Here is a 16,076-nt window from a genome sequence, read left to right on the forward strand (position 1 = left end):
ATCCATACATCTTTTCAAACCAATTCATCGATTAAATCATTTTGCAAAGCCAATTGTTCATCACAAATATTAATCATAACAATGATTTCACACTCCACACTAATCCTGGACTCAAGAAACAAAAATACATTAATGGTTCACATTTTATTGTCACCATTTAGGATATGGTAGCTAGTACAGTACTCATATAACTCTTTAACCACAAATCACAATGAGCAAATCTTGAATATATCGGACAGATCTCCTTAAGGTACCATTTGGATACATGACCGTATATCCTTTATCCATCCTTGGGATGACGTCTGTTTGGCAGGCTGGTAATGAAGGATTAACAAACATAAGCAGCATCAGTAACGGCTGCTAACCATACTAGAAGGACTGCGAATAAGCAAAACAGAAAACAAGGCAGCAAAAGGGATTTACAAGATAAAAAGAGTGAATTTCACAAAACCCTAAGTTTTGGGGCACCTATAACGCAAAACCCAGGATTTGTTTCAAACAACTCTAGGTTTTGGACCAAAATATTTCAAGAAACCCCATGTTTAAGACCATATCATCGTTTTTGGCTAATATATTTATACATAGTAATTACGAAAAAAATACGAGATATTTCTGAGTATGTATAAATGTTAGCCTCACTTTAACGAGCATAGGTCATTGGTAGTATGATTGTTTATCTGCATAAATAATAGGTTAATGTGTCATTGTTAATGAAGTTCCGTTGTGTTTTTATCAATTGTGCAACTCAGAGTGAGGGAGAAGATAAATTACATAGGAGGGATGTGTATTTGGAGCCTACTAATGTAAACATATAGTTAAAAATCATATATAATATTAGAATTATGAGTATTTGAGTAAATATAGGGTTTCTTGAAACATTTTGCCCCAAAACTTATGGTTTCTTGAAACAAATAGTAGAACCTGTGGTTTTGTGTTACAAGTGCCTCAAAACCTAGGGTTTTGTGAAATTCACTCTGTTAGAGAATTAAAAATGTACCTCAGGGCTGTTTGCAGGTTTGGACAAAGCAACTGGATTTAATGATTTCTTTGCCGCAGAATCGCGAATAAAGCACCGTCGCAAAATATTTCTTTGTTGGGAATGTGCTGGACCTTTTGCCAGTTTTCATGCGCAATTGTCTGACAGGACCTTGTGAACCAAGGGTCGCAATTCCCAATTACAAGATGCGCCAGAGACCGGGGTAAAGTTGGAAGTGACAGGAGATTCGTGCACAGATAGATCATCAGATTTTGGAGGGACATGAGTTGCTCCATATTATCGGGCAAGGTGTCCCAGCTGCAGCCACAGAGCGAGAACGACTGCAGATGAACCAACAGCTCAAAAAGTTCTGGAGCAGGTTTCAATTGTCTGCAGTTGCTAAGAGCAAGCACGCGAAGGTTCTTCAGGCCGGTCTGCTTATCCACCATCCAGCTTGGGTACCTAGAACCTTGGTAACGAAAGATTTCTAGGTTTTGAAGTCCCATCGGTGGCTGAAGGCCCTCAATAACCTCTTCTTGCTCGTTTGGATTGGAGCTCTCATCTTCCCAGAACAGGCTCAGTTCTTTGAGACATTCTTTACCAGCTAGATTGGCTTCAACAGCTTCATTCTTGCTATGAACATTTTGAAGACCGTCGATCTGCAGCTTGCCTTGCAGATTCTTTAGGTGCTTCAGCTGCTGTAACTCGTACCCAGGTTCCTTCTTTACTGTGAAGAATTTTAACGTTTGGAGCAAGGTTAGTCTGCCAATGTTTGGAAAATTCATACTTGTAAAGCTGATCAAGTGCCTCAAGTTGATGAGGTTACTCATTTCTTTACCAGCGGAAAATACCAGATCTGTGTTTCCGATAAAATCCAGCACCTGCATATGGTAAAGCTTGGTAAATGTGCCTGGTAAAATAAGTTTGACTGACTCGTCCGTCTGCGAACTGAGATGGAGTTTGACTGCCTCGCCCGTCTGCAAACTGAGATAGCGTAGATGCTTTAATTTTTCAATCGATGCTGGGAACGAGAATGTATTTGATGTTGTCGCCGTTACAAGATGAAGTACCCGCAATTTCCTCAGCCTCGTGAACATATCTTCGAACTCTTTTTCCTCAATCAGCATTTCGGTTTTGACACTATAAATGATCAACGTGCGCAGATTTTCCATTTCCAAAACCTTCTGAATGATTGCACGGCTATAAGTCTCAATGGAAATATGGCGAACATTCGGAGGAATAACACCTTTCCAGCCATCCTCTACCCTGAAGCAATCACTTCTGGAGACCTCCTCTGCTATGTCATGTAGCAGATCATGAATCGTGAAGTATTCAAAGGAATGAAACACTCCTTCTTGATTTACTCCTGGCTGAAGAAATGAGCTTGACACTAACTGCTCAAAGTATTTCCCAGCAAGAGCTTCTTCTTCTCCTCCTTCACCAGTAGTTTCTATAAACCCTTCTGCCACCCACAATTTAATTAACTCTTCGCGTTTCAGCCGATGTCTCCGGGGGAAAATACTGCAATAAGCAAAGCATCTTCTGACCTGCTCATCGAGGTGCTGGTAACTCCACCAAAGAGCCCCCCGTGTATCTTTCAAAAGGTCCCTATTACCAGCATCTCTCCAGAAGTCGACATCTGGTCTCATACGCAATTGTCCTCCAACTAATTTGGCCGCTAGAGGAGATTTCCTCAGCTTGTTTGCAATGCCACGTCCAATTTCCGCGAAAACATTCCGATCCCGTTCATCAATGTTTGCACCTGATAGTGCGGAATGCATGAACAGTTCAAGAAAGACACTATCATTCAACTCTGATATGGGAATACGCCTCACAGCACCCAGGGCAACCAATGCATCTTTACTTCTACTAGTTACGAGGATTTTGCTTCCTGCACTTCCGACATTCAGCGGAGAAACTATCTTCTCTAGCTGCAGCTGGCTCACACTGTCATGGTACCATACATCATCTAGTACCAACAGGATCTTCTTTCCATTCAATTCCTCTTCCAGTTTCTGTTGTAGGGTATCAAGATTACTGAACTGATGCCCCCCTCTCTCTGTGGCTGCGTCAAGCATCTCAGTAAAAATGGCATTCACGCTAAATTTCTGAGAAACATGAACCCACATGATAAGATCGAAATGACCAGGTGATTTCTCCCGCCTAAGCTCTTTCTCATGGGCAATAACATATTGTGCAAGGGTTGATTTTCCAGACCCAGCGATGCCATAAATACCAATAACAGAATAATTTAGAGCACTGCTGGAGTTTGGTTGTTCATCACCTGATCTATCATGAAGCATTGCTATGACCTTATTACGATCTTCATCTCGACCAAATACAACATTTGGAGGAGCCGAAGTAGTTACTGCAGCTCGTGAATTGGTAGCAACCGCCTTCTTCAAATCCAGAAGCTTCAAAATATCGTGTCCTTCGTTAATAATTTTCTCTATGTTACCTAGGATTTTCTTCAACTTTGATTTTGACATGCCATGGTGGTCTGAGCTGGTACCACACACCTGTGAAATAAAAAATAACAGGTCAGGTTTTTAATATGGATTTTTTATGATAACTTCGGTAGTAGCATAAAAAGCCTAAGGGAACGCAAGTCCAATACTATATACTTTCGTAGTTCATCCCAATTGTATTTGGTCTCTGCGTTATTTGCTTACGTGATGATAGAGGGAGTACCGTATACTCCAAACATTCTATATATTTATAAAGGTGTTGTAGTTTTATATTAAGTGAAACTCATCCAACGTTGACTAAATTTATAGAAAATCTATCTATCTATACATCTATTATATACTTAAAATTCTATTAAATTTCCTATAAATGTTTTTAAGCCACCAAATAGTACCCGTACAAATACTCCGAAACCATCATGTGTAGCTCTAATAAATCCTAGAAAACATAGTACACATATAAATACTTCTAGACCGTCATGTGGCGCTCTAATAAATCCTAAAATTTCTATGACAAAAGCAAATAAAAGTTGATTTTATTTAATCTGGTCGAACCATTACCCATTAAATTTATCTAAAAAGCCCCATATTATAATGCCGTTCCATTCTACATGTATCTATGTAGCCATGTAGGTATGCACATGCCAGGTCCCACGTATTCTTTTTCTTTCCAAAACTAATAATTCAAGCCAATATTAACTATAATTTAAGTTGTAAAAAGCATATGATATTTCGAATTCTATTCTTAGGCGCATGTCGAAACATCATAAAAAAAATATACATAAATTGAAAATATAGATTATAATAGTTAAATTAGACTTGCATTTTAAAAAATAAAAACATTTCCAACTGTGAGTAGTATTTTCAAAATTTACTCACTCCCTACTATAAAAAATACTAACATATCAAAATGATATTACAAAATTTAAAATAGATGTATTTTCATATATTTTGTGTTTCTCTATTAATGTATTATTAGAAAATTCTTTTGACACTGTCTATGTTCTTTATCTCATACTTAGGCTTCGTTCTATCTAGCTTATTGGTTGAGCTTGTCTAGGGCATGCAAAACAATGTACATCATTAACGTCCTGATTTTTCTCTTTTTCTTTCACATTTAGATTAGATGAAAAAACAAACTAATAATTGAAGACCATATTAACAATCCTTTAATTTGCAAAAAATATACTTTATTTCAAGTTGTATTCTAAACTAGTGGATGTCATCGAAACATCCATGAAAAATATAAATAAACTAAAAATATAGATTATGTAATAGTTAAATTAAACTATGAGTAGCATTTTCAAAAATTGCTCACTGCCTATTGTAAAAAACACTAATATGTCAAAATGACATTACTAAATTTATCATAAATGTATTTTCATGTATTATGTGTTTTGTTTGGAACTCTATCTATTTATTTTCTTATCTACAATCTTACAATCCAGTTTCACCGTATGGTGCAGCCTTCGTTTCATTAATTAATGTGGTATAATCCGTAATTTCTTTATCCAAAGTGAACATTGGTGGGTTTTTTAAGGCCCATATATCAATTGCAACCACATGTTTATTTTTATATCCTAATATGTAATTAGTGTAATTTCGTACTAATTTTAACTTATTTCTAAATAGTATTCCTAGTTTATTCTGATTTTTAGTGATTTTTTAAAGTTTATTCGGAACTAGTCTTGAAAACTAATTTCAGAATTTATTTATTTACTATTCCGAATTTGAATTACTATTAAATTTTGAATACTTATATATTGTATTTTGCTATGGATTATTCTTGGTATGTATCTTTACTTTTTTAAAAGACTATTTTATTTTGTTGAATATTCATGACATTTAAAGTTTATCTGGAATTTAAATCCAATTTTCACTTTATTATATTTTTTATTCCGAATTTGATGTAAACTTATGCTCTGTTATAGTTGGACTATTGTTTCCAAAATCCTTACTTTTAAATTCTAAATTTGTTACTTTTTTAAAAGGCTGTATTCCTAATTGAACTATTATGTTTATTCTCCTAGTAGTGTGAGTTTTTCTTATATACTTATTTTAATTTTAATTATTTTTTATTTCATTTGGAATTCATATTGAAATCTGATTTTGAAGTTTATTTCTTATTCTGGATTTTAGTCAATCTCATGTTGTGTTCCAGATTGATCGTTCTTTTGGTATTCTTTTTATTTTTCTATTCCAAATTTTAGACTCTTTTTAGTTAATTTCTTTTAGTTATTTCTAAATTGTATTTCTACTTAGACTCTTTTTTTTCTACAATTATTGTATTAATAGGAAGGTGGCCCGCGCGTATGCACAGGTATCTATATTATTGAATGTAATATTAGAGTTTATTCTGAAATTATGTCTTTGTAGATGAAGGACAAATGACAATGTCCTACTAAATCGATTCAATGGTCTTTTTTCATAACATATCTAAAAGCCCATTTACAGAATTTTCAATAGAAGATGGATAGGTTTATACAACCTTTGCATCGAGTAAATAATAAACTACCGCTAGCTAATTATCATACATACCATTTGTATATATATACCGTGTAATATTGCTGCAAGTGACAATGGCATGAGCAAGGAACTCAAAGTTCTTGTGGTCTAATTGCCTAGTGACAACCAAATTAAGGGTATATTGAAGGTCGGATTTTTTTTCCTATGTAAATAAACAATTTCGTATTTCCTCCATAGTTTTGAATAACTTTAAAGGGCTTTCGTATGTTAGCACATCAATAGCCTACATAATTGGTTGGCATGATAAGGCAAAATATCAGCAATTTCTTTCCTTTTTGCATATTTGATTGTTTTCTTCGAATATATAAAGGCTATGTGGTGCTGTATGTTTTTTTTTAGGTTAGAAGTGGTCGTAGTAGCACCGGCAGTACTTAGTAAAACTGTGGATATATGTCAAAAAATATTCTGTATACGTAGGTGTGCTTTCAAATAAAAAATAAGTCAACTCCCCCTTTTGTCCCCTATACATATATGTATACATGTATATGTATGTATGCATGTACTCCATCTGTTTTATATTATAAGTTTGACTAGTAAAAAGTCTTATAATATAAAACAGAGGGAGTATATATATAACATTTGCATGGTATATATACAAAATATATGTGCATAAACTAGGTATGTGTGTGTGTGTATAATTTTATTTTTTTATATATAAATTTTAGAGTAAATTTTCCAAAACTACATATACTACTTTGACAAAACTATCACAAAACTACAGATTCAGGACCAAATTTTTCAAAGAACTACAGATTTAAGGTGGAAGAGCACAAAATTAACTACAATTTTAGTAATAAAATTATCACAACAGTACATGTTTTGCATCATCTTAAGTACAAAACTACAACATTTATCACTGTAACATTGCAGTAGTGGTTGGGATTTAAGCTGTAAACTATGTAGTTTTGTGATAACTCTAGTATTAAATCTATAGTAAATATGTAGTTTTGTGAACAAATCTTGTATTAAATATGTAGTTTTGTGATACAACACCTTAAATCTATAGTTTTATGATAATTAATTTGATCAAAGTAAATTTAGTTTTTTGGAATTTACTCTAAATTTTATATATATGTGTATACACTTTTGTAGTATAAAAACTTTTTATATGTACAGATGCATGTTCCGTATGGTACGAAAACTGATCGCGCATTAAGAAAAAATAGAACATATTCAAATTCCATAAGTCATTGTACATAAACATTCACATATTTAAAGTTATAAAATTTTAAGCAATGTTAAATAACATCCCACACTTGTGCACGGCATAAATCCTCTATGAATGGTATTAATTTATCAATAATTTGGTTGGGACTTCCTTGAGCATTGACTATGATTTTCTTGTAAGTACACTTAGAAAGGATTACTTGATAACATTACGTGATCTTGAATCTGCGAGAAAATATTGTCTTGCTACAATAGTTGGCTGGTATGTAACTGTTATTAGTAAATTTCTTTTTTTAATTGTGTGGTTTGTGTATTGTTTTCTCAATTGGAGCAACTTCTCTAAGGCCAGATGCCTTTTTGTAATTTTTGGAGTTTCTAGCATATTTTTTTTGTTGAATAATTTCTAAATTTAATCCTTTAGCTAGCCTTGGTAGTTATACGTTTCAGCTAGCGTGATGTCCGAAGAATCCGTTTTCATAAATCTGTTGGGTAGGAAAAGGACACCCTTGATGTATAACGTGTACGGAAAACAAATATTATTATTTATTTATTTTATAAACAAATATTACCGGTAGTATCTCATAACCTATATTATCACATGTGGAAGTAATATCTAATTCATTGATCGGTCTGTACGTTGTACTAGAAAAAATATTCTACAATCAGTGGTTTAGAATTTTATAAATAAATATGTTTTAGAACAAAAAGGAAGGCTCTACATTGATTTAAAGCCAGTTCTTATATTGTATTCTATTACCTATATCTATATTATACACCCTCCGGTATATATAAATTAGACTGCATGTAATTAAGTACCTTTTTATCCAGTGTAGAATTCTGACCATATTCATTTCTAGCATATATTATCAACAACTAATAATAAATTATCATAGTATTATATGAAAGTAGTTTCAAGTAGAGACTTAAATATGAATGAAACTAAATATTAAGAGCTTAATTTCTACTGAAAAGTTATGTTACAATTAAATATTGACTTAAAATATGGTAAAACATACTTCCTCCGTTAAAAAAATGTACACAGTGTTTGTCTTTTTTTTGTTTGGACGGGGGAGTAGACGGCAAAAATTGCTTAGAGATGCCCTAATAATTACTGATATGCCGTTCAGCTATCTCATGTCAAGTTTACCTAACCCGTTTATTTTAACCGTGAACATGAGTACCTTAAAAAATTAGTTTTAAGTGTTCCAAAATAATATAACCATGTCTCCACCTATTTCCACCTATATATCTAATTACCAATCATGGTAATTGCTTATTTATTTCTCCATCTACTTGAGCTCATCATGTCAACAAATTAATCACCACTTTCCCTGGTTTTACTTTCGTCTCTCCTCTTGGGTAGAGGTAATTGATGGTAAATATATATAGATGTCGACATGGCTTGATGTATATGAAAGTATAACTTCCGTTCCCAAATTTCTAGGATTCAAATTTTATGTACAAAATTTGACTAATAGGATGATTGAAAAAGAATCTATACTTCTATTCTTAATCTTTGTTAAGTAAGGCTTTGTTTAGTTCACGAAAAAAAAATTTGGGTGTCACATCAGATATTTGACCGAATGTCGAAAGGGGTTTTCGGATACGAATGAAAAAACTAATTTCATAACTCATCTGAAAATCGCGAGATGAATTTATTAAGCCTAATTAATCCATCAGTAGCACATGTGAGTTACTGTAGCACTTATGGCTAATCATGTACTAATTAAGCTCAAAAGATTCGTCTCGCGATTTTTATGCCAACTGTGCAATTAGTTATTTTATCTATATTTAATGCTGCATGTATGTGTCCAAAGATTCGATATGACGTTTTTGTGAAATAAAAATTGGAAACTAAACAAGGCCTAATACTAGTATATACTCCCTCCGTCCCAAAAAAAAAGCAAACCCTGGGTTTACGTGTCTAACTTTGACTGTCCGTCTTATATGAAATTTTTTTATAATTCGTATCTTTATTGTTGTTAGAAGATAAAACATGATTAATACTTTGTGCGTGACTTGACTTTTTAATTTTTTTTATAATTTTTTCAAATAAGACGGATGGCCAAACATTGGGCACGGAAACCAGGGTTTGTCTTTTTTTGGGACGGAGGGAGTAAGTGTTTATATTTTGGAACCGAGGGAGTACCTGTTTTCCTTTGACGCAGGACAGGGCAGGACGAGCCCTGAAGTCCGACTCCTGCATGTCGTCGGATTCAGACAAAATCCGCCTTTCGAGGCGGTTATACTCAACATCATCGAAGATGTCTTCAGCGTCGTACAAAGCAGATTTAAGTTCCTCCGACCATTTCATCAAACGAGCCCTGTGAGGACTCTCCTCGACTACTTCTCGTAACATTTGTAGCTCTAACACTTTAGTCTCGAGTTCTTTTAGCTTCTCTTTTGTTTCAAAACCAAGGAAGGAGAAGCCTTCGCCGAGCAGTTTGGTGATGATGGGCGAGACTACCCAACCAACAGCTGATATGCCCCATCCCACTGCGGCACTAGCGGTCACTGGCTCTACCATGTTGGAAGCTCACAGAGGGACTCAAAGAGGGGAGTTGTGGGTACAAATGCTATAATTACTACTAAGGAGAAAAGCATCCTTTTATAGGCTAAACGAAGCAGCCATCTCAGACCACAGTTTTCAAAAAAAAAAAAAAAAGTAAACGAAGCGTAGAGTCAGATCATCGATCATTAATTAAATTTGGAGAAAGCTAAGTTTGCATTTGCTTTATTGTCACCCCTTAATATATTTGCCCCGTAATCTCGTTTTCACATTCGCGTTATATACTTCTTGGCTGCGACTTTCTTAGCTGCAATCCCAAGTGCTTAGCGCAGCATGGAAGTCAAAGTCAAAGTCAAGCTATTAATTGCAAGAGGTTAGAGGCTTGAAAACAAACAGAGCTATAAAAACCAAGTGCGTCCCTTGTACTTTCCTTTGTCACTTGTAAAATTCCTATGCTTTCAATTTTCAAAAACTTAGATTGCGGTTCCCAATGTTTCAATATCAAGGGATAAATTGTAAAACCAAGTGTATCTTTTGGTTTATTTGTGATGCAAACTTGGTATAAAAATTGGAAAACAATGTGTTAGTCTTCTTGGAAATTTCATTTGGATTGTTGGTGTGAGTGTGTATGACTAATGTGGGTCAGTTTTGCAATATTTGTACCCAAAATCGATCGGTTGTTTGGTCTATGTGTGTAGGCGTGTTGACGGAAAACAAGACGGCCTGGGAAATCTGCTTAGCTCTAGTGCAGGTCCAAGGCTTGCCTCGCGGATTAAGGGCGTACCAACTGGTTTGATCCTGCAACCAGTAAGAAAATAAAGGAAACAGAGTTAAATGACCAATAGCTGATCGGGCTGATGAGCCGATGACGTATCGATAATAAATCTAGCCGATGTGGTTATCCCAAATCAACTATAAGTTGATAATCATGTAAGACAAACCCAAATATGCCCTATCAGCTGTAATATCATCTACTAGGTTTCATTAATCTTTTTAGATGATATTATAGAAATAGCCGATAACACAGTATTTAGAGCGAAAAGATAAGATAAAGATAATGTACTAGCAATTACTCTAGTACAAACTTATATAAGCAAATCAATTAAGAAAAATATATCGAATAGCGATCAATCACCAAGTTTAGCAACTCAGCCGATATTAATCTATACTCGATATATTTGTATAGAGTGACGTATCTATATAAGTGGCAAATATAAATAAAACAGATCATGATGCATGTTCTATCATGCATATTAGATAAGATCGGCTAAAACTCCGATACTATCCTTAATTATGATTAATTGCAGGTTAGTTTCTAGGGATCTAGATGTAACATACCAAAAATTCGCTTATGAAAAATTTTCATGGAAAATTTAAAAATTTTGAATTCTAATGTTTTAATTTTTTTTTAAGATCATTGAAGCATACTTTAGAGCTTAATTCCTACTATAAAAAATTGAACACATCATTTTCCTTGGACTAAGTCAAAAGTAAGACCATTATAAATCATGTATGTAACTTTAACTTAAATTTCAATTATCATGATATTTCTTTTGAACTTGATTAGCATATTTTAATTAAATACAAACAAACGGGATTATAGGATTTAAAATATGTAAACTAAAATGATAATAGGACACACTTGATTGTATGTGCATTTTATTATTTTGGGCTTGTTTTTGGATCTTTTGGTGCATCTCATTATAGGTTCCATATGCATACAAAGGCTAGAGTAAATTATTAAAACTTGATGGTGCAATAATAAACCCTACCAAAATTTTCACAAATACTACTCAACAACCTAAGTGTGAGGATGTCCCAAAGCCTAGGTGGTGCAACGCTCCGAGGCATGTCAGCGCGAAATATCTAGATGGATGGGGTCTCAAATAAAGCCCAAATAAATACGGTAACCATCCAACCTCATCGCAGACCCCGACATGTCTTGAAGAGTGCACTACATAGGCTCTAAGCCATCTTATATGAAATAGAAGACACAACCGTTGGAATAGCCACACCAGTCATCTACGTCATACGCCCGTCAACCACTCGATGGTGGCGACCAAAAGCGTACCCCAGAGACTCGATCTTAACAATATCTCAACCATTTCAAACCCATCCTCATGTGGGACTAGTCGCCTAGGAATGCAACATAGTCTCACATAAATCATCTCAAGCATGATATCCAACTGATAAGGGTTCTAAGCAATAAGCATAATTAGTCTTAATAAGGTTCTAAGTAGTACTTGGCGTCAAGCCATAAATATTGGTTCATGCGGTAAACGTGCTACCCAAAAGCCCATAGGCAAACCAACTAAGGTAAATCCCTAGTTAGAACCATCCTGGAATTCTGCAACATCACAAGCTGCATCAAACTCCTCATCCAAACAATCATTACCTGCAGCGGGGTCTGAGCAAAAACAAGTAAAAGAAGGCAATAAATCAGTACATTAATCAAATTAATGTGCTGGCAAGTCGGAAATAACCCTAGCATACTACATGTTGGCCATATTCAAGGATAAGCTGTGTATAGATTAATTTGCATAAATGCCAATTTTAGTTCACAACATGTTCCGCAACGGAACTTTATAACAATAGTATAGAGTAAGTAAAACCTGTAATGTAAATGGATAAATAACACACATCTACCCCTCAAGGTAGATCATCACCACTCGCCATCATCTCATCACCATTCACCGAACTTTACCCAAGTTCACAAACAAAACATTCCAACCATTTTCCAAGTTCACAAGAGTTTATCAAAATCACCAACTATACTCGTGACACTTCACCATGCCGCTCATGACCGTGAGCACGGCTAATCGATTAGTTTTAGACTCTGCAGAGTTTGTACAACTTTTAAGCCCACATGATATGGATCGCTCTAGTTTGTTCGATACCTGTCGGTATCACCACACTCTACATATTGAGTGTGATCTAGAGGTCATAACGAAACTGTTACATTGTTTATTGTCTAGCCTTGCACCAGCACGATGTGTGTTTTACCCACGCTACTAGCAAGGTAGTGCAACTAGGTAGCGGGCCCACGCTTTAACCTAGCGCCGTAAGGAACCCAGCCCGGAATCCCTCACGAGGCACAACACCGTTGTATTGGACAGACTACCCGCTCAAATCATCACATACCACATGTCATTAATCAATTTCATCATATCACAAACCATAGGAAGTTCGGATAAGTTACCAAAACCCGGTAACCCATACCCTTCGGCCTACCAAGATGCAAGACTAACTCTAAACAACTTAATAGGTTGAGGCCAGCCCATACTTAGCACATGTGGTTTGTACTGTTTTCATTAGTTGGTGACATAGAGTGGGGTCCTTAATCGACCCGAGCGAACGCTCCCCCTATCGGTGTACAACTACTACCATATGTACACCACTCGCCGCCCAAGTCTAAAAGCAAGTTATCTCCATTTTCAGTTCACAATACTCACACATTTAAATTTCTGTCCAGCAACATCAAAATAACCATTTTCATATATACCATTTATCAAAACGAGTAATTTGCAAGGCGGTAACCGAATATAAGCATAGTATAATCCCAAAGAACACAATAATTGTATTCAAAAGCACTCTATGGTTACAACCAGCAAGGATTCAATATTTCAAGGTGGATTATGCAGCAATTAGGTCATATCTACCAATCCCACATTTATATAATTTTTTTACCAAAATTAATACTAGCTAACGTATGCATGTTTGCAATAGAATCATTTAGCCCAATCAAACATAGGATCAATGTGGTCAAAGGAGGGGCAAACTTGCCTTTGTCTGCAAACTCCTGAACCTGGTCGTCAGCAAACTCACCCTCTTCTTCTTCGACGTATTCTTCCTCTATACAAAATACGCGTATACGATAAATACAAAAATGCATAAAAACCAAAATGCATGAAACTTATGCAGTGAGTGTGTGTTGGTCTCAGGTGGTCTCTGGTGAAGGAATTTATATTTTGTCACTTTTTATTTACAGAGATATGCATTTTACAATTAAAAAGGTTTAAAAAGGGCTAAGTTTTATTAAGCAACATTTTTGTACAGAAGTGAACAAAATTCCTTTTACAAAGTTACATATCATGATTTTAGAAATTTAACAGAAGTGGTTTCACAATTTTTAGAGCTATATTCAATTTGTTATGGATTTAACAAGTTCTAGGCAACATTTATGGCAAAACAAAAATAAAGGAAACTTTTGTACATAAAGTACCCAGTTTTATATTTTTGTAAAATAGTTCACAGCTTTATGGATCTAAAAAAACTGTTTTCACAATTTTTGAAGTTAAAATGAATTTTTTACAAATTTTAGAAGTTCTGCTCATTCTCTGCTTTAAACCAAACTAGAAATCAATTTTCGAAATTGAATTCCAGACGGGTCCACATGTCAGTGAAAGGAGATTTGCAGAGAGGCCCTCGGAAGTTGGGGGAATCATCCCGCACTCGTTCTGCCACCTGGACAGAAAACTTTATTAAGAGTCCCTATTCTTTTGTTTATTTCCATCAAGGTGCTGCTATAGTAATATGAGTCATGGCAGTTTTCAGATTGGACCCTAGAGTCGACCAAATTCAACAAATGAAGTCCCCAGCTAGCTCACATCGGGAGCAGCCATGGCTGAGCTCGGTCTACGGCTCACCGGCGGCGATCGGTGGATCGTATCGGTTCGAGCACAAAAGAGAAAATGTAGAGAACGTTCTTGCGCATCCGTGAGTGGTGGTGGTGAGGGAAATGGTGATCTGTAGCCCATGGAACATGAGCTACAGCGGCAGTGTGTGTCGGTATGCCCATGTATGTGCATGAGTGCATGCAGAGGCTTGGTTAGTGCAAAAGGGTTAGTGCATGTGCTCTCATATGGTACCAGGGTTCTCACCAAGCAAAGAAACGGAGGCAGCGAGGTCCAAGGAGCGGCGGAGACGGTGGTTGTTGGCCCACGGCGGCAAAACTCCAGCGTCGACGTCGCCGGGTCGACTCAAGGCGCGAACTGCAACTTCGAGAGTACGAGGGTGTTAGGGATGAGCCACAGAGGGTGCATGCGCGAGGAATCCGGCGGAAACTCACCGGAGTGGGAGGATTCGCCGGCGGCGGCGGATGGCCGGAAAAGGGGGAGGGCGGTGATGTTCCGGCGGTGCAGAGTGCGTCGGCTCGATCGGCTTCAGTCGAACCTCGATGGGGTCGAGGCGAGCTTGCTGACGAAGTACATCGGCTTGGTGTTGCTTCGGTGGTGAGGAACGGCGGCCAGAGCGGCGTCGGCGGTTCGGGTGGCCGGCGGTGAGGACGGTGACGCCCACCACGTACTCGACAGATTGGTCCTAGGGCAAAAGGGGTACAGGTGAGCTCGGCGTGATGCGTAGGTCACGTTCCATAGGAGGGAAGAGAGGGACTCACCGGGGATGCACGGCGACGACGGCTAAGTCGCCGGAGCCGGGGAAGATGGCCGAGCTCTGGGCATTCTGTGTGTGGGGTGTGTTTTCTTGGACTTGGAACGCGTTGTGGGGAGTGTGCCGTTGCTTCTGGTGCTTTGGCTTGGGAAATAAAGAAGAGTGGAGTGGGGGGAGTGAGAGAGAGAGGTGGCTGGTGCACTCATTGTGTTCCTTGGGCATCCATTGGGCATGGGGGACGGTGGATGCTGTGAGGGGAGAGTGGGAGGCTGTCATGTGGGTCCCAGGGGGTGTGGGGCCAACTGTCAGTGAAAGAAATCCGAAAATAGCCTTGGAGGCTAAGTCAAAGAGGGTTGCCTGCCAAGGATCTTTGGAGGGGATTCAAGGTGGATTTTGTGCAGCAAGAAACTTGGGCTAGAGATCCTCTTGGTCGGGGGTGATGTGGAGAGTAAATGTGCTGAAGTGGGTTGGGTTAGAAGTCTCTGGTTTAGGTTCGATGGAGTGATGAACATGTGTTGACAGTGTTAGTTAGCAGCAGTTGACAGTGCAGTTAACAGCTGATTGGATTTTTGGAGGGAGAGAAGAAAGGGTTAGAGAGTGATTCAGGGTGTGCCACTCATCCAGATGCATGTGATGATGAGATGATTAAGATCCAAAAACAATTAAAATCACTCCACAACCACATGATGCATTTAAATTAAATTTAGTTCTCAGGTTTACAGGCTTAGGTATGCTACAGTTATCATTTATTTTCCAAATATTTCATAAACGTTTAAATGGTTTTTAAACAAACAGGAGGACACCCTCGAGGATCGAAATAGTTTCACTTTTCCCCTCAGCGCACTTCCAAAAGCACGCGCATCCACAATGCTCTCAAGTCTTACTCAGCATGCAACCACTTTTCCCTGAATTTGTGCCACTCATTATAATTCAGCATCACACCTGCACCTATAGAACGTGTTTCCACAAGTTGGTAGATACACGGCATGCTTTCAGCTAGCCTTCTCCCTGAAAGCGTCAACGCCGAAGAGAACAAATCCTCTGC

General features: G+C 37.1%; 1 protein-coding gene across 1 annotated transcript; it reads right to left on the bottom strand.

The window, feature by feature from the left end:
* Positions 1–673: 673 nt before the first annotated feature.
* Positions 674–9,661, bottom strand: LOC4340758 (putative disease resistance RPP13-like protein 1). The gene is made up of 3 exons (XM_066311697.1): positions 9,284–9,661; positions 1,148–3,495; positions 674–677 (listed from the first exon to the last, which is right to left on the bottom strand). The coding sequence occupies exons 1-3, from the start codon at positions 9,659–9,661 to the stop codon at positions 674–676; spliced, it is 2,730 nt and encodes a 909-aa protein (XP_066167794.1).
* Between the last annotated feature and the right edge of the window lie 6,415 nt (positions 9,662–16,076).

The sequence above is a fragment of the Oryza sativa genome, chromosome 6 (genome assembly GCF_034140825.1).
Source record: "Oryza sativa Japonica Group chromosome 6, ASM3414082v1".
NCBI classification, from domain to species: Eukaryota; Viridiplantae; Streptophyta; class Magnoliopsida; order Poales; family Poaceae; genus Oryza; species Oryza sativa.